Raw genomic sequence first — 24,295 nt, forward strand, 5'->3', positions numbered from 1 at the left:
TGTGTGTGTGTGTGTGTGTGTGTGTGTGTGCGTGTGCGTGTGTGTGTGTGTGTGTGTGTGTGTGACTATGAAAAATGATTCAGTGGATTGTATCCAGTAAACTTATTATAGAGCAGAGATTAATTTACCAAATGTTTATTTGGACCTCTGTGTGCAGACTGGAGTATAAACATGTCAGCTTTTAACAAGAGAGAGGGGGAGAAGAAAACAGCAGAAGAGTAGGTCAACTTTGACATAAGAAACTCACTCTGTGTGTGTGTGTGTGTGTGTGTGTGTGTGTGTGTGTGTGTGTGTGTGTGTGTGTGTGTGTGTGTGTGTGTGTGTGTGTGTGTGTGTGTGTGTGTTTGTATGTATAGAATAGACACCTGTGTCTTTGCTCTATAAAAGGGAGGCCGGGCCGGAGGGAGAGGTCAAAGGGAGAAGAGGAGGAGGAATTATGGCTGACTGTGCCAACAAACAAAGCCTCCAGGCCTCTTTGTTCTCCCTCTCCTTTTGTCTCTTCTTTCTCCTCCCTTTCCACTCTGACCCAATCTTTTTTTTTCTTCCCCTCTCTTACAGGACTCTCTGTGCTCTCTTTTTACCATATCTCCACCTGTCGCTTTTTCCTCTCGCTATCAGCTCTCCCCTCTCATCGAGTCTCCACCTGCCCACAGGATTCACCTTTCTGCTTTTTTTGTGTGTGTGTGTGTGTCAGTGTTTCTCTCTTTGCTGCCCTCTTTGTCTCACTGGCACTCTCCCACTATTCATAACGCATATTTGATGTTGGCTCGGCTCTTTTATATGGACTTTTTGTACAGTTGCCATGGGAATGTCAAACTTTGGAGGGGAGAAAGGCGGCGGATTATGGCCTCTCTGTGAGAAGGATTGTGACCGGGGCAGTTTAGCAGCAAATACGACTTCCAACTTTTCATGCCACCCATTATGTCTGTTAGTACAGCAGCAGGGCTTGCTGTACAGTATTTCTTCATATTTTCCTGTCTTTGCCCCCTCGGCTACTCTGTGTAACCTGTCGCACGTCCCCTGTCCTCTCCCTCCCTCCTTCCCTCTCCCCCCTCCTTTCTGTCCATCTGTTGCTGAGCTTCCCTGCAGAACTTGAGAAGGGCTGAGGTCAGGCAATATGCCGCGTGGCGAGAGAGAGAGAGAGAGAGAGAGCGACGTCTAAAAAAACGGTGTTGTTTGTCTCCCCCCAGGTCGACGATGCCATGCTCATGTTCGACAAGACCACCAACAGACACAGAGGTGAGACAGAGATCTCTCAACTTCCTGTCCGGTCCTTCCTTACGTCTGTCCTTCTCTTTGTCGATTTACTACTCTTCCTCCGGTCCTTCCAGGGTATCTATTGATCCCTCTCCACCCCCCACGGGCCTCCTTCCTGTGGGCTGAGCTGGAGGAGACGAACGTAGCTAGTCTAATTAGCCAGTCCGTTAATCTGGATCAGGGTAAAGCCTCCTTAAGCACCTCCTCCCCACCCTGGGACTGATCGATTATGACAGCCTACCAGCTTTGCCCGGGCCTTCTGGCCAGGAAGGGAGGGAAGACAGGATGAGTGCAGAATGGCAGCATTGAAAGAAGGGGAAGGGGGGGGGCAAATGTGTTAAGCGGCTATTACAGAACTGATTACTGCAGACTATTAGCTGTACTGCTGCACAGAACGGCCTACTGTCTGAACCCACCATTACTGTGTGAAATGTTCTTAAACTTCGTCATAAACTTGCCTTGTCCTCCTCTCCAGGATTTGGCTTTGTGACGTTTGAGAACGAGGACGTGGTGGAGAAAGTCTGCGAGATCCACTTCCACGAGATCAACAACAAAATGGCGAGCAGCTTGATTTGTCAGACAACACTCCTAATGTCACCACGTCACGTAGAAACTAAGTGTACTGATTTGTCTTTTTGTCTGGAAACAGGTGGAGTGTAAGAAAGCTCAGCCCAAGGAGGTGATGTCCCCCACAGGCTCAGCCAGGGGGCGCTCTCGCGTGATGCCCTATGGGATGGACGCCTTCATGCTGGGCATTGGTATGCTAGGTAAGGTGGTATTGATCAGAACAGGAAGGATGTGTCTGCATACATGAACATGACAATAAGTATTCCAGCACTGAGTCGGCAGCTGTTTTAAAGGTCGGGCCTCATGGGGAGAAAGCTGACCGCTTAACTGGGCTGCCTGACTCAGCTCCCAACTCTCCACCGTGCAGCCTTGATTACCTAGACCTCAGACTTTAGAAGTGGCGTGGAGAAAAAAAAAAAAAAAAGCCTCACTGCTCCGACTTCACAACTGTGAATATTTAGATATTCAAACTAGTCAGTGACATTCTAGTTGTACATTACATTATAGTTTCATAATGTAAATAAGTAAGTAACACTTTATTTATATAGCACTTTTACAAACACTAAATAAAAATAAAAAGAAACATTTCAGAACTCAGGAAACTCCAAGGCACTCTCTTTAGAGAAAATAAAAAGCCTTTATTGTTATGGCTTGGTTTAAGATGGCCAAGCCATAACAATAAAGGCTTTTTAATTTTTCTAAAGGGAGTGCCTTGGAGTTTCCTGAGTTTTGCTATATATGATTGTCCCATCCAAAGAGCACCTCAAGCAAACACTTTGAGTCCTGGAAGTGCTCCTCTACAGACATTTTGGTAAAAGAAACAAAATTCAATTTATAATACAGCTTAATTGGTGTGCAGCACTTTTAGACAAAGGCTAAATTATAAAGGTGGATTTTTAAAAGATGCTTGAAACAGTCAAGTGATTCAGCAGACCTAACAGACAGAGGGTTGGAGCTAAAATGGCAAAGGCACGACCACCTTTGGTTTTGTAGTTGGAGCGAGGAATCGTATATGGTTATTATAAGTGTAAATGTCATATTCCATTCAGTTTAGTGACAGATAAAAAAAAAAAAAAAAAAAAAAAAGCATCAGAGGCAGGCGATATCCTGACTCAGTCTCTGGTACGGGGTCAAGCTCCGACAAAACACTGGTTCCAACTTCCTACATTTCCCACAATGCAACCCCTTAAACTCCATACTTATATGCTGCGTTCCAGGCAACCTGTAACCCGTGAAAGTGCCCTGGAACGGCAGTCAAACCCGTAACTTACTACCCGTGAACTCGTACCACATCGTTGTACTCCCAGTTACAGTTTTTGATTTCACACACACATATAAACAACAATGGCGACCCCTGTTGATGCTGTAAAGACGCCGGTGGTTAACGGTGAGAAATAGAAATAAATAGACATAAATAGGCAACGTAAAGTAATTCCGCACATTGTAATCAAAACAATACACATACGATTGTGTCCTACTACAGGTTATGTTTATGAAATGAAGCCCAAAATATGTCGCCAACTAGAAATCGCTGGTATCAGCTAGCGCTAGCTAGCGTCAACGCTAGGTAGCCTATCCTGAACCCTGCCAACGGCACAGTGTTTAGCTAGCCAGGTTTGGCGGTGTGTGTGAGCAGCCACTTGTGCGAGCAGAGCTTGGCTTGCCGACACGAAGACTCGTGACTTGGAAGTCGTAACTTAACGGGCAAAAAATTGTGTCTGGAACGCAGCATTAGTTTGTTGGTGCATTCACATGCTCCTCGGATTCCATTTCTCGAGTTGGTAAGTCGGTCTTCCGACTTCGGTGTTTTCATGAGATTTAAGTCGTCACGTGAAAACAACATGGACGCTACAAAGATGTGTTGTATGTTATTGCTCAGAGCGTTTAAAACAACATGTTGACAGCTGTTTCCAGTATTTATTTCCAGTTTGAAGCTTTATATTAGAGACTTGGTTGCTGCACCTGTAACGTTACATTCCCTAAAACCACTGAAATATTGCTTCCCCGACTTGTTGTCAGGGTTAATGCTAAAAAATAACTTTTGTAACAACTGTAGGTCACTCTACTTGGGCAGCATCTAATGGTTGCAACGTAATACCATATTACAAATTATGTGTGAGCTAGATTGATATGCAATACATGAACTAATAAAAAAAAGTTTCTTACCATCAACCCAACATTTACTTTCGTCCGCCATGGTTCTGCGTAATACGTCAACTCCGCAAGTTGTGCACCAAAATTTCCTCCCGGCATTCCGAGTTGTTTTTCCGACTTGAAGGGGTGTTCACGTACATTTTCCAATTCGTGAACTAATGTTTTCGATTATTCCGACACCATGTGAATGCAGCATGTAACGCAGGATTTCTGTTAAAAAAAAACATTTTGTCTCTAGCCTAAGCAGAGATGACCCTGATGACGTCGCTATGACATAGTCAGGGCTATTTATTTACTTTTTTGTTGTTTAACTGTTTATTTTGACCTCAAACTGACAAGTACTCCTCATGACGAGTCAACTGAACTTCAGGTGTAAAATGTGTGTACTTTGGCTCTAACACTTCTGATCTCCTCATCAACTTAAACGTTATCCATTACAGTAGGGCCAATTTGTTAACAGATCTGTATTGTACTCACAGTAGTCGGGACCTGTTTGTGCATCTGAAGCTGAACTTGCCACACCACTGCTACCACCTACTGTTCAGTCTGAGAACAGCACCTTTCTCTTCAGTATTTCAGTGCTTGGATTAGACAGTGCACATGAGGGCATATGCCACCACGCTTACACAAAGAATACAAAAATATTAAATTAGTTGTGGTATCGCGTGGTGCTCGTCATAGTTATTATTGTTATCCGTCTGAAAGTTGTTCTGAGGTCACTTCTCCAGGTGTCTGTGTTGTCTACAAAGACAATCTCTGCGTAATGTTCACTGCTGAGAGTTAAACGGAGGACAAAGCCAGTGCGCTGTTCATTCCTGTCCTTGTGAAGAAATCCAGACCACAGGTGTAGAATATCACCCACCTGCATGTCACAGACTGTACCAGGCGTCACTGTTAGGGGGCGGCACATCTGCACACCTGTTACTCATGTGGTGCGTAACGGCCGTTCTTGGTGTTTGCGGTGATCCAGATGTTAACGGTGATTTTGTTTCCACAGGTTACCCAGGCTTCCAGACAGCCACCTACACCAGTCGGAGCTATGCTGGCATCACTCCTGGATATACCTACCAGTTCCCTGGTAATCACAGCACACTTTCTCCTCCTGATACACTCTGACATGTTTCGGTCACTTTAACTGAGAAATAGATACACGGCCATATTTTAGTTAGCGGGTGCAAGTATTCAAGTGTTCACCATTGTAGTTGCATGGTAATGGGGGAAGACATAAAAGTCAACTTCTTAAGAGTTGGGCTCAGTAGTCATCCGTCATGCAATGAAAGCACAGACACTAAAATCATCCCTGTGCCCCTTAGGGATGAACACTTAGGGATAGAAGGGAAGGAAAGCTGTGCTGTTTGTAGTCTAATAATCTTAAAGGGGTCATAAAAACCAAAACTCAGTTTTTCAGTGCTTGTGGACATACATTTGGGTATCTGGAGTACCTACCGACCCACAAACTGAAATTAGACAACCAAGTCAGGTTTTTTGTGGGTTGCCTAGAGCAGAAAACATGGGATTCAACAAGCCATTCAGATTTGGCTCCCCTTCCTATGTCACATACAGGCTCATTAGAATACACCGGCCCCCATCTGAGTATCTCCACCCACGGGTTGAGAACTATCTTTGCAAAGGTGCGCCATATTTTTATCACAAGCCGATTAGAGCAGACTGGGCTTTTCAAGAGGGGGGGTTTATAGAGACGGAGTGAATCAGACAGACAGAATGAGAATTTTTTTTTTTTTTTAACAATAAAGCATGTAAACATGTTCTAGTAGAAACCCAAAATACAAGTATGGACCTGAAAACTAGCACATGTCTAATTTAAAGGACTTGCAGTCACTTAAACCATCCTGTTTGCTGAAGGATTTTACACAAACTATAATGTTAGAAAGACACATTCTTGTAAGCTACCAGGAACTACTCATGTTCAGATATCCCAGCAATCCATCTAAATAGTTGCAGCATGGATACATGTGTACTCATTCCCTGAGCAGCAGGCAAACATGTTGTATAGCCCTGTGTTGAATGATTTATCGGGGGAAAAAAGGATGATTTTGGTGTCACTGCTCTTCTGAATGGATACACAAACTATAACCAGTGTAGTTGTGTGTTGACCTAACAGTAGACACACTGTCACAAATACAAACATGTGTCCAAGAAGCACGTGAAACACTGTGAGTGTAAGCTGCTTGTAAATATCAGGGAGTGGAATTGCATCTGCTTAGTGCGCGCGCGCGCGTGTGTGTGTGTGTGTGTGTGTGTGTGTGTGTGTGTGTGTGTGTGTGTGTGTGTGTGTGTGTGTGTGTGTGTGCGTGTGCGCGCGCTATTATGGGACTTATTTCCAAAATTAGATGTTTTACATACAGTTTGTATGCAAAAATTGTACCATTTGCTGTATTGCTTGCTATGTGCTACTGATTTTAACACCACTTTATTGACTATAAGGATTCTTCCATCCTATAATTCCTGTTTGCATCCCTCAATCCTTGTATATTCCAATATGTGCTCTCCATACTGTACCTCCTGCTTTCAACTCTGAGGTGATTCCCTGCCTGTGTGTGTGTGTGTGTGTGTGTGTGTGTGTGTGTGTGTGTGTGTGTGTGTGTGTGTGTGTGTGTGTGTGTGTGTGTGTGTGTGTGTGTGTGTGTGTGTGTGTGTTCTCCTCGCTGGCATTGGTGGTGTGTGTCTCAACAGCACTCTGATGTTTCTGTTTTAGAGTTCCACTTAGAGAGGACTCCCCTTCTGACTTCACCCCACCCCCCTGAGCTCACAGGTCAGTCAGTCCCTCCTCTGGGCTTTACAAGCAGCATGTTGTCAGTCTGCTACACTCTTTGGTTTGCATGTTTGTGTTTGTCAGTCCTCCCCGGTCTCTATCTGAAGGCAGGATTGCTGACAGTAATGAGGAAGGTTTCACTGTAAAGGCTCCCTTCAGTGACCTCACCAAGCCCTCTTTCTTCGTTTTATACGATCATCATAGACAGTTTTTACTTCTACTTCCTTGTCTTCTCAAGGCTTGGTTGAAATTATCAGAATGTTCCTGGGGTCACTGGAGTGAGACTTTAAGTAATGTCATTAGTTATAGTTGCTATGTGTTTTTCCCAACAAGATATTTAACCTGGATCTTTGCCTTTCGGTCTATTTAGCCATTCCCCTGACAGCATATGGACCAATGGCAGCAGCAGCGGCGGCAGCAGCAGTAGTTAGAGGTATGGACATTGAAAAGGCCTTATTCTTTCTGATCATTGCAATGCTTAATGGGGAATTAAGGGGACCCACTTCATGACATACAGAATTCCAACAGAACTCAGCAAAGTAGGTTTGCAAAGGAATTTGTCTTGGTGACAGTGGAAAAGTCAAGAGACATAATATAAAATAGAAAAAATATGACTATGAAAACCTATAACGAATATGTAAAAAAAAAAAAAAACTTTTAAAAGTGGAAGAGCTGTACAGTTTGAAATGCTCCACAGAGCTGAACTGCAGAGTCGGGTGGTAATTCTCTGCGGGCTCGTTCACTACGAGTGACACCTCTCACACTACATGTGGTCATTGGAGCCTTTCTTATTATAAAAATATTCATTATAGACACTTTAAAACAGGGGGGTACATATGATCTTGAATTAAGAAAATCTGAACATTTTTGTTTTTAATCTGACTTTTAGGCTCCAACCAGTCTCGCACAGCTGGGTTCTTAGGTACGAGCAGCCCGGGCCCGATGGCGGACCTTTATGGGACAGCCGCTCAGGAGTCGGCTGTTAGCAGTTACCTCAGCGCTGCAAGCCCCGCCCCAAGCACTGGATTCAGCCACAGTCTGGGGGTACGGTCTCCTCTTTACTCATTGCTTTATTATTTTAGAAACGTTCAGTTCTGTATTTGACTAGTTTCTGTCACCGTTCCTATAATTTAAAGCTGTAACTGTTGCATCCAATGAAATTGAAGTTTCCAATGAATGAAGTTTCTATCCAAAGGGACATTTGAAGGGAACAACATTACATAATCAACAGAGCTGCAATGTTTACGTTCCTCTGGCCCATCATTCCATGTTGTCTCTGCTTCCCTTTTAATATCAGATCTAAGCTTCTTTCTTGAATTGTTTTCTCCAACTACACTTGTGATGTAGATGGAGCAGAGGGGCAGCAGAGGAATTTTTAAGGCAGTAGTTAAACATTTTGGGAAATCTGCCTTCTTGCCGAGAGTTAGACAAGAAGATTGAAATCACTCTTTTGTCTGACCATTAAATATAAAGCTAGCTGCTTAGCTTAGCATAAAGACTGGCAAAAGGGGAAAACAGCTAGCCTGGCTCTGTCCAAAGTATCTAACTCTCCAACAACAAGCGTTGCTGTGAAGTTGCTGGTATCGATACTAGCGCTGCAGCTATCGATTATTTTAGTAATCGAGTACTCTGCCGATTATTCCAAATGTAAATCTTTTTCTCCCCTTCTTGCCTCTGGCTCTATGCACTGGATATGCAAAAGAGTTGTTCCCTGACCAGAGGGTAAATGTGACGGTACAAAGCTTACAGCAGGGCTATCTATTCAACTACACCGTTCAGGGGGACACATTTTCAGAAGCCTAATACACAGTGAGGAGAAAGAATAAAGAATGCAGACATCACCGGCATGATGACGTCATTCATGTGCATATTAAGTAGCCATGCTGGGGGGAGGAGCCGGTTTGTCTCCGGCAGCAGCTAAGTTTCCAAAAAAAAAGATTAGTAGCAAACTAATAAACAGTTAGACTACAAACCGACAGCTTTCGTTTTAGCTTGTTGGTAAAACATGGCTATTAGCAGAGTAGAATGCTCTAGGCTAGTTGTGTTAAACAGCGCGGTGGACGAGAGCAGCAAAGGTGGAGGGTGGGGGTGTGTTCTTGACCAACGGCCACTTTTCTCGTTTGAAAGCCATGATGTCTCTCTCTTTCTCATGGGTGAGCCAAATTCTCTGGGCGGGCAAAGCAGAGAAAGGGGAGGTAACCTTGCTCCTTATGACCTCATAAGGAGAAGATTCCAGATCGGCCCATCTGAGCTTTCATTTTCTCAAAGGCAGAGCAGGATACCCAGGGCTCGGTTTGCACCTATCGCCATTTCTAGCCACTGGGGGACCATAGGCAGGCTGGGGGAACTCATATTAACGTTAAAAAACATCATAAAGTGACATTTTCATGCCATGGGACCTTTAAAAAAATGTTTCAGTCGAAAAGTCTGAAAACAAATAGTGAACTTGGAACTTGTGTGCTTGCTCCCACAGGGCCCTTTGATTGCCACGGCCTTCACTAACGGCTATCACTGAGAGTGTAAGTCGCCATCTGGTTTTAAAGCTAACATACGTGTGTGACTGTCTGATGGGGAGACAGCTGTGAGTAACCCAGATGTTTGTGTGTGTCAGTGCAGAGCTGTAGACTGCGAGCTGGAAGGAGTTGAAGCTGCTTTGGAGCTGATCTGGCCTGTCTCTGTCCAGTCCACCTCTCCGGCTGTGGCAGCTGAAACACCCCCCCCACACACACACACACCAAACCCCACCCTGGTGTCCCCTGAGTAAAAAAAAGAAAAGGGTCATAAAAGGAGCGAAAAAGTTTATCACCACATACAGATGATGTTGTATTTTTAGTGTTTTTTGTTTCTTCTTCTGTCATTTCAACTTGCTGTTTTTTTTTTGTTGTTGTTGTTTTTTGCGATGGCTGCGTTGGTTCTTTATCCGTTTTGGCTGTGTTTTATTGATCTCTGAACCTGATCTCTCTGAGAGAAGAGGAGAGAAATCTCCAGGTGAAGCTAGTTTGAAAGGTCAGGAGCTGTTACTGGAAAGCTGTATATGTCACTAGTTCATACTGAATTTTAACAAAACATTTGTGATTAATACTATTTCTTGAAAATGTGTCACAAAGTGTATATCTTGGTAGGTTTTTAACAAAGACTTGTAACACTAATAATGGTCTGACGACAAGGGGCATTAGTCACAGTTACATAATAGGCCTACATGAGCTGTACAATTTTGTAAAATATTGTAAATATGACTGGTTTCTGGGAGGGGGGGGTGGGGCTCTGCTAATGTTTGTGTGCGGGAGGTGGGAGGCTTTTGGAGAAATAATACGATCGCTTCTTTCATCAATCCGTATGTGTTGGAAAGTTTGACGGTTACGTTATCATAGTTTCACATGGAGGTCGAGAACATTTCAGTATGTACATGCTGTATTCCTCTCCAGGCATTTTTATAAAGGACGTGTCATTTTGATTCTGTTGCTGCATTTAAAAAAAAAAAAAAACACACGAGCTGAAACGCTACGAGTTCCGCAGGAGAGAGGCTGAGGCTGGAACAACACTTTACCTTTGGGGATTGATGGGTGTGAAAATGCTCCTCTATCAGGAGAGGAAGAAAAGAAGAAAAAAAAACATACTGTTTTCTTACTTTGTCATATTGTTGTTTTAACTGTGATTTTCAATATGTGCTGATTGTTTGTGAAGGAAAATGAAGGAGTAGTATGCAGGAGCAGGCATGCGCAGTTAACACTGTTATGACTCTGCAGGTTGTGTCGATGTTTGCGTGAGCGTGTCATATGGTTTTATACACATTGGTTCCCAATGTGCCATTTGTGCTTTTTTTTTTTTTTTTTGGGGGGTACCTCAGTCGCAAATGTGAATTTTTAATCTGACTTTTTTTATTATTACATTAACATCTATGTCAAAGTGTGGATGGTTGAACCTTTTTAGAAAGGTGGCTTTTCCAACAGGAAAGGGTGGGGGGTGGGGTGGTGGGGGGATCTTATTAACTCTTGTTTAACACCCCATCCCCCCCTCCCCAAAAAAAAAAAAAAATCCATCACTGCATATCCACTGGAGGTCACAGACTGTAGCAATGTGACAGCTATTTTTAGACCAAAACAATAATGTTCAGAGCTACTAGGACGTTGCACTGGCCGATCACGATAATTGTGTTTTCCTGCGAATGTTAGCTTAAGAACAAAGCACTCTGGATCTACAAAGTACCAGGTTTTACATTTTGATACACTTGCTGACACTGCTGCGGGCTACCATGGTAGTTCATACTTTGATGCTGTTTTCACTGTAAAATAACAATCTTGTCAACACTGTAACATTTTCTGATTTTCTTTTTCCTGTCATGTTTATTCCTTTGGGGAAAAAAAAAAAAAAAAAACTTTTTAAAATTCCTAATAAATTATTTTAAAACATTCCATTCATGCGTACTGTTTGACTTTTTTTTTGTTTGCCCTTAATGAGAGATGAGCAGAAATGCAAATTAAGCCCAAAAGAATAAGAATACGTTTCACATTTGTAAAGTTATTTTTTTCTTATAAAGTTATGAAGGTTATGGGTTTTTATTTTAGGATTCCATTAGCATTAGATGGTGCTGTGTGGTGCTTTTCACAACTTACAGTTTACAGTAAGGTTACTGTAAGGTTACAGTAGGATCTCCGTACAAGGCGAGAGAGGCTTTCACACATTTTCATGTCACACATACAGAAAGCTCAACAGCTGCAGATTTGTTTGCTGTTTTGTATAATTGTATAACCTTCACTGTAAAGCAGGTGTCTTCAACGTTTTTTAAGGACCTTAACATAAAGAGAGATGGATCAGGGACCCCCTACTACATATTGCATAAAACAAAGTTGCATATTAAAGCTATAGTGCGTAGTTTCTGTCGCCCCCATGAGGAATTCTAAGTAATGACAACAAAACTGTCGGCGCGTCCACATGATACAGCCTTCCGTGATTGCGGAAGGCAGTTGCCAGTAGCCAAGGAGGAAACGGAGGATTCAAAAAACATGATGTACCACTTCACTTGAGTTTCTGCGCGCGAAAGTCGCCGGACAACACAATCTTCTGAACATAGCCATGCTGAGAAATACAGAGAGAGTTGTGTGGAGCTGATAGTCTTAATTAGCTTCATTAATATCAAAAAGTTACGCAATAAAGCTTTAAGTTGGGCCTACAATAACGTGTAGGGCAGCCTAAAGCCTTTATGCATACCTTTTTTTTGCATAGAATACTAAGCTATATTTAAAATGATTTTATAAATCATCTTTTATTGTTACACATACATGTGTCCCAGTGAATCTTTAGGATTATCTGTGGCTGTGGGTGGCTACCGTATTTGTATTCGCTAATAATATGTTGGAATTATGTTAAGACTTTTACATTTTTGGAAAAAAAACTGGACCCCCTGTTGTTATCTTCAATAACTGTTATTCCATTATTCCCTAATTGTATTAAAGTTGTACTAAATTACCACACATTTTGTACTAAATCAACACACATTTGTAGCCTGAATTACTATACATTTTCTACTAAAATACTACATATTTGTGACAAATACTAAATGTGTGCTAAATTCATTAATAGATATTGTCTTTCCGTCTTTAATTTTGTTCCCCTTCCTCTTCCTGTCACTGTTTCTAAGTAAGAGCAGCATTGACTCCGTCAGTCTGGCCTGAGTCTCGAGTGTGCTCAGACCTCTCAGAGTCCCCGTCATCTCTCCCTCTGCTGGCTCATTTCTCTCTTCCATCATCACTGCTCCACTGCCTCCCCTCCCTCGCCTCCACCTCCCCTCTCCCAGTGTCTCAGCCCTGTGCCTCGCTTCTCTGCTTTGACTGTCTCGGTGGGCAGGTGGTGGTGGTGGTGGGGGGGACGGTAGCCGGTCATGAACACCAAGTCCTCGCAGGACGGGAGCGCCGACCACCTGAAATACGGGGAGGCTCAGGAGATTCCCCCTCTGAGGAACTATCTCTGTCTCACCATGTTCACCTGTTTCTGCCCTGCATGGCCCATCAATATTGTGGCGCTGGTTTTCTCTGTGCTGGTGAGTTACACAATGCTCAGTTTCTGAACATGCTTTGGCTATGTATGAATGGTTACAGCATAAATCATACTTTAAGTGATGTTTTAATGAGGTCCAGTTATCTAGAGGCAGTGCATAAAGATCATTCAACATCACGCCATATGGATACGTAGATTAGAGAAGAGAATATACCAAAAAACTCCACAGACAGTATCTGATGATGGTTAATGCATGTAAGGTGTGGATATATAGTATATTAACACCTAATTAGTTTAGTTTATTTTATTCACACATGGGAAAACAACAAGGCTTGATACAAGGTAGGCTAATACAGGTTAGAAGGTTTATAAAGATACCAGCCTTCTAAGTAACACTAGTTACACTAAGCAGCAGTGAAACATACAAATATATAAACAAAATAGGGTGTAAGTGTACAAAAACACACTTCTAGTTGTACTTTTTGAATCTGATGAGATACAGAAATAGCCGCTCCACATCTCTGAGTTGCTCGTCCGCTTAATTAACAAATACTTTAATGTGTGCTCGGATCAAATATTTCTGATATACTTCCAGTTTATGGACTATCCAACTGTCAAACCATGTTTATAACTACAAAGTGATATTCCACACAGTGAATGTACCACATCTGCGCCGCAGTGAGAGGAAAATATCTGGTAAACTTTCCTCATTTGGCGTGAGGTTTAAGCGTTAGATAGGAGGAGTAGACACATTTAGGTCTGTGTCAAGTCTTTGAGCTGTCTGAGGGGAGGCAGAGTTTTGTTGAGTCAACGTGCCAACAGCAGCTGTTGCATCTCTGTAGCTGTGAGTAACAAGATGAGGCTTAGGCACAGCAATCCACTGTTTCTCATTGCTAGGGACATTGGTGTCAACACAAATATGAATTAGGGATTACGAGAGAAAGGCAGGTGCAGGGAGAGAAATTTAGATGCAAAGCGAGGCAGGGAGTCATTTCCTCTCTAAATGTGCAGCACAGATTCAAGACACATGCCTAGGTCATGTGCTACATGCTACTATAGGGCTTATTGCTCCTCATTGACGCAGAAGGTGTTCATTCGTCACAGCACACGCCCGTCCATTTCCCTTTCATTCATCCAACAGGCCCAAAAGAGCTATGATGAAGAGGATTATGAAGGCTCCAAGCGGCTGGGTCGGAAAGCTCTCCACCTGGGGATTGTTTCTTTTGTCGTTGGCCTTGTGATCGTCACTGCGTACACCGCTGTGCACTTTACCACGGTATGAGTGCAGCAGCAGATACATGGGGCAAGAAGTAACAGAAGTAATAGAGAGATTTTGAGTATATTGTTTCCTCCCCAGGGTGTGGTGTGACCTCTTGATGAGGAAGAGGAGGTGGAAGTGGAGAAGAGGTGATGGAGAGATCAGCTCTGCCTGGCTTCTGTCATCCACAGCGCTGCAGGAGTCTCACCGCACTGCTGAATACATCTCGGTTTCAGCTGTATTGTGTAAATGATTTCGCAATAGGCTAAAACTTTTGACAGTTTTTGTAATTGCAAAGTATAATAAAAAAAGAATGATTATGGTGGACACAGTGGTGGAATGTAACTAAGTACATTTACTCAAGTACTGTACTTAAGTACCGGTACTATATTTGAGATACTTGTACTTTACTTGAGTCTTTTTTTCTCTCCACTTTCTACTTCTACTCCGCTACATTTCAGAGAGAAATGTTGTACTTTTTACTCCACTACATTCATCTGACAGCTTTAGTTATTTTACAAATGAAGATGTTTGCTTACCTAACACATGTAGTTTATAAAATATGTTTTATTATAAATTTAACTACACAACAATATAACTGCCTACAAGTCCAGCTGAAATGCATTAAGCACTTTTACTTTTAATACTTTAAGTACATTTTCCTGATGTTACTTACATACTTTTACTTAAAGGTGCAGTAGGTAAGACTTGTAAAACTAACTTTCTGTCATATTTGCTGAAACTGACCCTGTATTCCAGTAGAACTACATGACGCAGGTCATTTAAAAAAATCCAGCTCCTCTGGCACCACCTACAGCCTGTAGTGCGATTTGCAAAATTCCACCGTTCCCTGTTCAGATGCACCAATCAGGGCCAGGGGGGGTGTCTAACTGCGTGTCAATCACTGCTCATGCACACACATTCATTCTCCCTTGTGGGGTGAGGGGCTTAGGAGACTGATTTGGGCTTTAGCAGAAAGGGGGAGGGACTGAGAAGTTGTCGATGTTCACATTTTTTGGCTAAGTCCTGGATCTTCACAATCCTACCTACAGCACCTTTAAGTAGGCTAACATTATCAATGCAGGACTTTTACTTGTAACAGAGTATTTTTACAGTGTGGTATTAGTACTTTAACTTAAGTAAAGGCTCTGAATACTTCTTCCACCCCTGATTAGGCATACCAGTACTCCCACTAATGAAACATGGGTCTTTTCTGTAATTAGGCCTATAACAGACTGTTTTACATTTCCATTATATCTTATTGTTTATTGTAACTATTTAAAACTGATTCCTGATAAATTCTGATCTAACGCCGGCACATTGAAATATTGCTCTGCCTTAACTGGTGTGGGCATAAAAATGTAAAATAAAACATTTTACACAAAACAAAACAATGTCTGGTAAAAATGATTAAAAAAGCGGTTTCATTTGATGGTTAGATATTAATGGCACATACTTATATTTCCTGAGGTTTAATGAAAACTGGTTCAGAAAAGCAGATTTTATAATTTGAGCTGACCAAAAGTGTATCTATCTTTAAAGTTTATCTCTAACAATGACACAAGAAATGCCCCTTCAATTTTGATAATCAAAGCCAGGCTCAAAACTCACCTTTTTACATTGGCCTTCCCGGCATTTTAATTGTCTTATCCTGCTATGTTTGTAATTAAGTGTTTGTCTTTTGATGTCATTTTAGCCTAAATCACTGATTTGTAAGTGTATTTTATTTTTTATTTTATTACCCTGTGGCTAATGCGCTATGTACAGCACTTTGGTCAGCGCGAGCTGTTTTTAAATGTGCTATAGAAATAAACTTTACTTACTTACTTATTTACAATTCATATTTCTGAGGGCTTCAATGGATTACAATCCCAATATATATATATATATATATATATTATTAAGAAGCAACAAACCTCAGCTCACCCATCTTTGACACCTGTTGCTTTTTAATGAGTCTGAGGGATCGTGTACTCTGATATGTCATATTAACACTGTTGCAAGGCTAAAAATAACAGCATATAATCTTCAGGCTGAGCAGTGATCCAGTACAGTAATTGCAGAGAAAATAAAAGTTGAATCACCAACATCTTAATGTGGAGGGTTTGTGCATCCCCGTGACCCTGAAGGATCTGCACTAAAAGTGTCTGATCTTCCTTCGATTTTCCTTCTGTTTTCTCATAAATGTATGGTAGGCTACCAAAACACTTTTGCCCAATGACTGATGATCAACTTTTTGTTATACTTTCGGACTGCAGCCATGTGTCTTGGACACACAAGGAAGGAAGAAGCAGACTGTCAACTGATCTCCACCTGCTAGTGAGCTGGATGGGTACAGTAGAGACCCCCAAAAAAAAAAAATGTTGTGAGGATAAAGTGGAAATGTCAAGCAGAGGACCCTGCTTGCCAAATCATCAACTTTCAAAAGGTGAACTTTTTTTGCATTTTGGGGGAAGGATGGGTACAAAGAATCGGAGCAGACAATGTTCTGTGGAGGAGGCCAAGCTGGAGGACATAAGGGAAGCCTTGTCCATCACGGCGGACCATCTGGTGTTTACTCTGGCAAGGATACAGGTGGGGTCATGAGTCTGCACATCCAATCTACATGTGTTTTGTGAACTTGGAGAAGGCTAATTATGACCATACCTTTTGATCTGTCCCACTGGATGTGCTGCAGAAATATGGGTTAAGAGGTTGTTACCAGTAGTTGGAGTGTAAAGCAAAGCACTTTGCAGGGATTACATATTTGACCTGAGAACGTCTCGTGATCCCCCAAGGGAGGGCCAGAGGAAGTAGCTGGGACTGGGACTGTGATCTGGACCCAGAAATGTCAGAAAAATGGACGTATGGATGGACAGAAAAAGTTTCTTTTAGAGCTTTTTGGAGCTGTAACATTGTTGGCAGACAGACCCTACACACATGAAAATGCAGCCATGGTTAAATGTGTGATTCATGTAAACAAGCCATAGAGCTCTTCTCTCTGAGAGTTTGTCCTCACAGCGAAGGTTACTACAAGTTTGCGCTGGGCAGCCAAATATTGTTTGAGAACTTTATTTTAAAATGTAGCTCCCAGATTTGTTTTTTTATTTCCAAATAGTCATCATATATAATATATATATACACTACCGGTCAAAAGTTTGGGGTCACTTAGAAATTTCCATTCCACTCCATTATAGACAGAATACCATCTGAGATCAGTTGCATTATTTTTTTAACCAGGGCAGCAGTTTTCAGATTACATTATGTGCTTACATAATTACAAAAAGGTTCTCCAATGTTTTCTCAGTTAGCCTTTTAAAATCATATCAGATTAGTAAACAGAATATGCCTTGGGAACATTGGAGGAATGGTTGCTGATAATGGGCAATGTAGATATTGCATTAAAGATCAGCCACTTCTGTCGACAACCCTTTTGCAATAAATATTGTTCGAGAACTTTATTTAAAAATGTAGATCTCAGGTTTTTTTTATTTTTTTTATTTCCATATATGTCATTTCTGGTTATTAGTAAAATGATGCACAAAACATCTAGAATATTTTCATTTTAAGTAATGGTGCAGCCATAAAAAACATTGAGTCTTGTATTTAAATTCTTCACTCAGTAAAAAAAAAAAAATATATATATTTTTTTTATATATATATTTATATATATATATATATATACACACACACTATATATATATATATATATATATATATATATATATATATACATAATAATACATATAATATAATACATTACTAAAATATATATACTGTACTGTCAGACTGTGGAATAAGATTTTCCCAATGAAATTTACTGAAAGGGTTAAAGGTCATCCAGTGCCATTGTTATTATTAGTGATAATAATCAGTGACTGAAACAGAGATTACAGGTACTGTAGCTTTACTCTCCAACCCTGAGAGAAGGAAAAGAGGGATATTTGCTAACGCTGAATCAGCATTAGCATTGTTTTTCAGCCTGAAATATGGCTGACTCTCTGTTTTTATTATGAGTGTGTACAGTTACAGGTTTTAGACATGTGAACAACATGAAACAGGATAGCCGTGAGAAGGTCCTACAGAATGATAATGACACTCCTGCTGAGCAGCAGAAATCTTCAAAAGCCATACTGACTGTAGCTGTCTGCTTTACAGACCTCTCACTAAGCCATATGCAAAAATACATTTATAAAAATCACATCTGTAAGCCAAAATACCTTTACTTGTAAAATGTATATGTAGACCTTAACGTAAATACTTGAAGCATTTTCAGAGGCCCTAAGATGTCATATTATGCAGCAAAAATCTAATTTTGTAAAGCAATTTTCCTGCTTTTTCTATCCTGTCGATTTGGTTTACTGTGTGACCCTTTGGGGGGCCGCGACCCCCAGTTTGGGAAGTACTGATTCAAATCAATTTTATTTCATATTTTCTGGAACATTCTTACGTGTGTGTGTTCGTGTGTTTAGTTTCCCCTTTTTCCCTTTGATTCCTTTAGAGAAAAAAAAAACACGGATTGCTTTAGCCTAGCTATCTCTTGTTCACACAACGTTTAATATTTCTCTTATCTGCCTGTTTCGTGACGTTAGTGGAAGGCTTTAATGTAAAGGGGCATGTTTGTTGAAAAGTCAATTTACTGACAGCTGTGTTCTTATTTTATAACCGAAACTCGGATATCTGTTTTTGAAATCATGTAAGTAGTCCCTAATAGCTTCTAAATCGTCCGCTTTACGTTACCACAAAAGAGTTGGCGACAATCGGGTTAAACGTTAACTCTCCCTGAGCTCGAGGGCACGAGGCGGAAGAGGTGGGTTTTATTCACTAAACACACACACAAGGACACGCGCACGTACACACAAAAGTCTCCACTAAATTGCGAAAACATACAAAGTACAACAGACTCGAAGAATTAGCTAGTGGGTAGGAGAAAGGAAAAAGAAAGAGCGCCGTGCTCCTTTGTTGTTATTAGTGCGGGACGGTGAGCGCTGCTCCGCCTCATGCTAACGTTAACGTTAACGTCAGTATTTTCAGTTCGAGAGAGAAACTTCTGCAGTTTCCAAGACACGGAAAACAACAATTAGAAGACACCCAGGAACACCAACCAGATGTACACGAGAGCAGAGACCTCCGTTTGAAAGGACCGCATCTAAACAAGCCTACACCTGGGAACAGTTCGGTGGGTATAGCATTCTCACACTGCTGGCTATTGTAGATAAAATGAAACCTATGAACAATCACCAGCCAAACATGCTGGTTAACTCATTTTCCAAGGGGTTATTTATTTGCCAGAAGGGCCCCTCGAGGTCATGCAGGGGCCCTGACGCTGACTTGATCTGGATGTGTGTGTTTGTGTGCTGCAGTGTTTGATGCCAGCGGGATGGGGAACAGCAGCAGTGACCGGTCCAGCGATGGGCAGCGGGACAGGTCCTACAGAGATGGACAACAAGGAGGGAAAGAGGCACGTCCCAACATCCTGCTAGACAGCACCGAGGACGCAGACCTTTTCCAGAGAGAAGATACAAAGGTATAATAACAAGTGTATGCAGTTGACTATATGTTATGAAATCAGATAGCCTTTTAATAACGTAGGAGTCCCATATTTTGCGCTATACCATTACATTGGACTCAATACGATGAAACCCATAAGGACCACAGTTAGTGTTCTGCATGTTTTTGCACATTCTTTATGAATTGCATGTGACTAATGCCATCATTTTAAGTAGGTTTTTAGGTTGATTTGCACGAGGTAGAAAATCCTTCACGTTGAATTGTTAATAGCTTTTACAACACCAATAGCCCCATAAACCTGAAACAATACAGTGTGTTAGAAAATGGGAGTATGCTATGGGAGAGACTAACTATTCCCAAACAATTACATTATTTAAAAAATCATCTGAAATTTGAGAGCGCCAGTGGGCATTGCCTTCTCATACATTATGTCGTCCAGAAAATAGAGAGCAAACATGATCAGTCTTATAAAGAGGATAATGTGATTTTAATTCCTTGCAATAAAAATAATATATAATAAAACATGTTTTCACATGGTACATGATGGTAAAGAAATTAATTCCTAATAATCTTTTTTAAAGGGTTAAAAATGATGCTAAATTACAGCATACTGTATAAGATGTGCAAAAATATTGTATGTGTCATAGATGTAGTCAAGGCCATACATTCTGTATGTACAGGCAAAGTCATCCATTTTGTACATATTATGTACAATAATACATAAGCTATCCATCTGATCTATCACTTATCACACACTTGGGAACATATTTAGGATTTGGATTTACCCAATTTACCTAAAAACTCTAGGCAGGAACAAAATGTGAAAATGTCCACGAAGCTTGTGTGTGTTATGTCTGTTCTCGTGAGCTCTTATGAGGAGGACGCACAAAACGAAGCGTCCTCCTCATAAGAGATCATAAGAGTTTGCAAAGAAAACCTACTGTAGATGTTTCAAGCATCAAACGCACAAACCAGTCGCCTGCATGTTGAGCTCCCTCTCAGCCGGCCGTTCACTGAGAGAGGAAGAGGCTGAAGGGGCTCTCATTAACATGGCAACACTACATTGACATCATGCTGTCCAGGCTCCGCAGGAAATACAGGAATTTCTGGCCTGGCAGCAGGACCTGGAGAGTGATAGCAAAAGTCCAACGCAGGCCAGACCGACTATGTTCAGGTGGCCGGGGGCCGCCAAAGAAGTCTTTGTGTCCGGCTCTTTTAACAACTGGGCCACCAAGATCCCTCTCAACAAAAGGTAGTTTGACCAGTGCAGCGTGCGTCACAAGACTGTCCATCCTGTTTCTCTATGTGCTGATGGAAATGTAACACGATGATGGTTGTCTTTTTAAACCCAGTCAAAAAAACTTTGTGGCTATCGTGGACCTGCCAGAGGGAGAGCACCAGTACAAGTTCTGTGTAGACGGTCAGTGGACCTTGGATCCTACTGGGGTGAGTGGAAGCCTTTTTTATGTAATATATAATAACGCATTCTATATTACCAATGTACTTGTCTTTTTCCATGTTGGTACAAATGCCTACTCTACACTCACAGGTGTCCGTATCAAATTTCTGTTTACACTCTCTGCCAGGCTGTGATGACGTCTAAAACTGGCACAGTTAATAATGTCATTCAGGTAAAGTCAAGCGACTTTGAAGTCTTTGATGCCCTCAGGATTGACTCGGAGGATTCTGCAGATATGTCAGGTACTGGCGCCCATATTGATTCATTAATAACTACTTTCAGACTGGCCAGATATTATTAAAAGTGATTTAAACGCTTTAAATACGTCACATTAGAACAAATGACTTATGTGACACTTAAACCGGTGCAGTCAAGCCAATGCATATAGTCAAGTTAGACCTACATGGTATATATTTTCTTGAGTTGCGTGTTTACATTACCCCACGTTTCCAACAATGTTCGAAGCCAGATAAATCTGTCATTTGATTCAAGGTAACAGTCAGTTTTGTTGCTTTTTGTCGCCTGTCAATGGCGTCACATCCCCTTTGTGCACGCCTGCCTTTTCTGCTAGAGTCATGAATTGACAAGACACTTATTTTTACAATACACATTTTAGATCTTGGTCATTTTCTCACTATATGTTTTAATCAGGTGAAGGATTTTAGTCATCAGACGTCTGGATCTTAAGTTATCAGAGAAACAAGCAAACGTCAGCGGCAGCTCGGGTCGCGGGCCCCTTTCAGGACGTCACGTGTTCGCCGTGAAGCGTCGGCTACACCGATCTTTAACGCGAAACTGTTAAGCTCGGTAGTGACTCAGGCTCAGAGATGGACACACGGACAGAGAGGGTGAATTAAGGTGTTTATTACTCAGCGTGTTAGGCAGAGAGGAACAGTTCAGGGCGGAGCAGCTTCAGACCGGGATAGAAGCCGAGTGGGGTGGAGAGCCAGTAGCACTGAGAGCTGGATGACAAGGAGAGCAGAAAGCAGATGAGCAGGTCGTGGCGTGGGAGTGGTAGGCAGGCAGCAGGTACAGACGGGATCTGACCGGAGGAGAGACAAGTTACAATGCGGCAACAACAACTATAATGCTGAGAGCGTAGGAACGGAATCATAGATCGCAGTACGGAGCCAAGTTACCACTGGTAGTGCAGGAACAAACTGGCGCTGGAGAGGTGAACAGCCCGGGTAGATAACTGCTGGTTGATTGATGGAAATGAGCTGCAGCTGGAGGTAACAGAGCAAGAGAGAGTGGCCACGCCCCCTGACCTAGATCCTCTGAATGAACTGCACAACAGGAGGAGACAGACACAGACAACATACACAGGGAAAAAGGGAAGAGGAAAACAAGCAGGGACAGGGAAAACAGTGCCGGCCCATAACAGAAACTGCTTGATTCAGAGTTTTTACCTGTTTTAATCACCTGGTCGGTTTGTTTTGGAGAGGACGAGTACCTCTGTGGATAATTTATCTCTCCGTAAAAACGTCCTGAACGATGCACACTGACGGAATCCTAACCCGGGAGAAGCTGACTGCAGTGACGACAGTGGTGGTGAAGACAACGACTCCCATGATCACACTTGAAAGCCACCAAACTGCGTCTTTTGTCATCGTTTCGATTGAGAGACCCGTAGCAGCGGAAAATGACGTATTATGCGTTTAAGTTAACTATATACGATTTCCAAACAATGTCTGATTACTTTTCAACTACATTGTATAAATCAGTGACATTTGCTATTACGTGGACCGTGAATGATTCTTTTACAGCGTATTCTTTTGATGTAGAGCTGGATTTAAAACTGTGTTGGGTACTGATTCTTTCCCAGACCTGTCCAGTTCCCCTCCCGGCCCCTACCTACAGGAAGCATATGTGATCAAGCCAGAAGACAAGATCAAGCAGCCTCCCATCTTACCTCCCCACCTGCTGCAAGTGCTGCTCAACAAGGACACAGGGATCTCTGTAAGTACAGGCTCCATGCTGGAATACATTCACTTTAGTTTATTTAAGTAGGGCACAGTGCAAATGAATAAAAACGCATGATTTTACATGGGTTAAAAAATGGCAGAATCATTGCGCGTTCCATTAACCTCGGAACTCAGAAGCCGGAGCTGGGAATGATGTCACACCCGAGTTCAATGCGTTCCATTCACATGTCGGAATTTGTATTGTTTTCATTAGCTCTAGCCGGGTTAGCCATTGTTAGCAATGCCAGTTTATAACAACGCATTACGCGGTTTTTTTGTGCATGCTAACAGCGCAACAACATGTCCACAGATAGAAGATGGACAACGCTGTGTACGACTGATTTAGCGAGACACAAATGAGACGGAAGTGCTTATTATGCTGTTATAATGTATGTTACTACAGTTTTCACAACTGATGCACGGAGCAGCCGTGTTGGATTTATTTATTTTTTTAGTTGTACTGTTAGGTGTACTCGGTGGTTGTCCGAGTTCAGAGCTCGGAAACCCGAGGTCGGGATGCGTGTTTCCGACTTTGACCTCGGAAAATCCGACTTCCGAGTACAAATGGAACGCACTATTAGCCAAAAGACTATTTTCCATCTGTAGTCCCCTGGCCTCGATGTTAAAAAAAAAAGGGATAATACTGTACATGCTTGTCTCCATGGTGCACGGCACTCTACAAACCTGTTAAATGCAATGTAGTCCAATTCATCTTCTCTGTGACTCCTCATCAGTGTGACCCGACGCTGCTTCCAGAGCCCAACCATGTGATGCTCAATCACCTGTACGCCCTCTCCATCAAGGTAACCCATCCTCCTGTCACACATGTGCTTTTGTTATTGCTGTCCCCAATGTTGTTTTGGGCGAACGTGAACTGAACGTACTGGATTACTGCCTGATGAACGTTACTGTGAACTCGTTCATTCTGGTGTTTGTGAACGGCACGCTCTCTCAGTTTAACTTCGTTCAATAGGGTGCCAGATTTCTATAGAGCCTTCCAGGTGAAAACCCGGCTAAAACACACCGTAAACAGGCCTTAATATGTAGCGGAAAAAACACCCAATCGGACAACACCAGCCAGCAGTGTCACACCGCCGCATGCGTCATCAAAACAAAAAGCAGCAAGGAGGCTTCGTATGATAATTTTTAAACCATTTTATTACAAGGTCAGTGAGGATGGAAAAAATCTTACATTTCTGTGCAAACTTTGCCCGGCGGCTTTCAAAAGGAAAATCCGCACTTCAGTCCCATCCACAGCAAACCTGAAACGGCACATTGAAGTGATTGGATATGAAGATGAAATCTGACGCATAGTTTCAGTGTTAAAACTGATAAAATAATTGCTGTCTGTGGTTCTATATGGGCTGTGGCAATAATTG

At 42.0% G+C, this 24,295-nt stretch overlaps 3 protein-coding genes across 6 annotated transcripts in view; all 3 read left to right on the forward strand.

Moving 5' to 3' along the window:
• The window catches only part of msi1b (musashi RNA binding protein 1b), a 34,655-nt gene extending 24,663 nt beyond the window's left edge, over positions 1 to 9,992 (forward strand). For 2 of the 3 annotated variants that reach the window (XM_028577421.1, XM_028577420.1), the window contains 9 exons: positions 1,191 to 1,239; positions 1,733 to 1,815; positions 1,907 to 2,024; positions 4,976 to 5,056; positions 6,695 to 6,751; positions 7,122 to 7,184; positions 7,641 to 7,795; positions 9,225 to 9,270; positions 9,363 to 9,992. In XM_028577421.1, the coding sequence (XP_028433222.1) occupies positions 1,191 to 1,239; positions 1,733 to 1,815; positions 1,907 to 2,024; positions 4,976 to 5,056; positions 6,695 to 6,751; positions 7,122 to 7,184; positions 7,641 to 7,795; positions 9,225 to 9,266 (648 nt within the window). In that variant the 3' untranslated portion in view covers positions 9,267 to 9,270; positions 9,363 to 9,992. The remainder of the gene's footprint in view (positions 1 to 1,190; positions 1,240 to 1,732; positions 1,816 to 1,906; positions 2,025 to 4,975; positions 5,057 to 6,694; positions 6,752 to 7,121; positions 7,185 to 7,640; positions 7,796 to 9,224; positions 9,271 to 9,362) is intronic. The other variant, XM_028577422.1, reaches the window with a different exon arrangement.
• Positions 9,993 to 12,551: 2,559 nt separating this feature from the next.
• LOC114555054 (transmembrane protein 233-like) lies at positions 12,552 to 14,317 on the forward strand. Its single transcript, XM_028577153.1, has 3 exons — positions 12,552 to 12,788; positions 13,887 to 14,021; positions 14,103 to 14,317. Exons 1-3 carry the CDS (start codon positions 12,630 to 12,632, stop codon positions 14,112 to 14,114), a joined length of 306 nt encoding a protein of 101 aa, XP_028432954.1. The 5' UTR covers positions 12,552 to 12,629; the 3' UTR covers positions 14,115 to 14,317.
• Positions 14,318 to 18,416: 4,099 nt separating this feature from the next.
• The window catches only part of prkab1b (protein kinase, AMP-activated, beta 1 non-catalytic subunit, b), a 6,644-nt gene continuing 765 nt past the window's right edge, over positions 18,417 to 24,295 (forward strand). The window contains exons 1-8 of one of the 2 annotated variants that reach the window (XM_028579002.1): positions 18,417 to 18,792; positions 19,008 to 19,161; positions 19,346 to 19,509; positions 20,576 to 20,745; positions 20,846 to 20,939; positions 21,080 to 21,194; positions 22,778 to 22,911; positions 23,651 to 23,719. In XM_028579002.1, coding sequence (XP_028434803.1) covers positions 19,363 to 19,509; positions 20,576 to 20,745; positions 20,846 to 20,939; positions 21,080 to 21,194; positions 22,778 to 22,911; positions 23,651 to 23,719 — 729 coding nt within the window. In that variant the 5' untranslated portion in view covers positions 18,417 to 18,792; positions 19,008 to 19,161; positions 19,346 to 19,362. Of the gene's footprint in view, positions 19,162 to 19,345; positions 19,510 to 20,575; positions 20,746 to 20,845; positions 20,940 to 21,079; positions 21,195 to 22,777; positions 22,912 to 23,650; positions 23,720 to 24,295 lie in introns of both variants that reach the window. The other variant, XM_028579001.1, reaches the window with a different exon arrangement.

Source organism: Perca flavescens, chromosome 5 (genome assembly GCF_004354835.1).
Source record: "Perca flavescens isolate YP-PL-M2 chromosome 5, PFLA_1.0, whole genome shotgun sequence".
Lineage (NCBI taxonomy): Eukaryota > Metazoa > Chordata > Actinopteri > Perciformes > Percidae > Perca > Perca flavescens.

What these genes read in the sequence shown, in the direction of transcription:
- LOC114555054 (XM_028577153.1), top strand. Translation starts at nt 12,630, where the DNA reads ATGAACACCAAGTCCTCGCAGGACGGGAGCGCCGACCACCTGAAATAC. An exon ending in CGCTGGTTTTCTCTGTGCTG is followed by an intron (nt 12,789 to 13,886) that starts GTGAGTTACACA and finishes TTCATCCAACAG; the next exon opens with GCCCAAAAGAGCTATGATGA.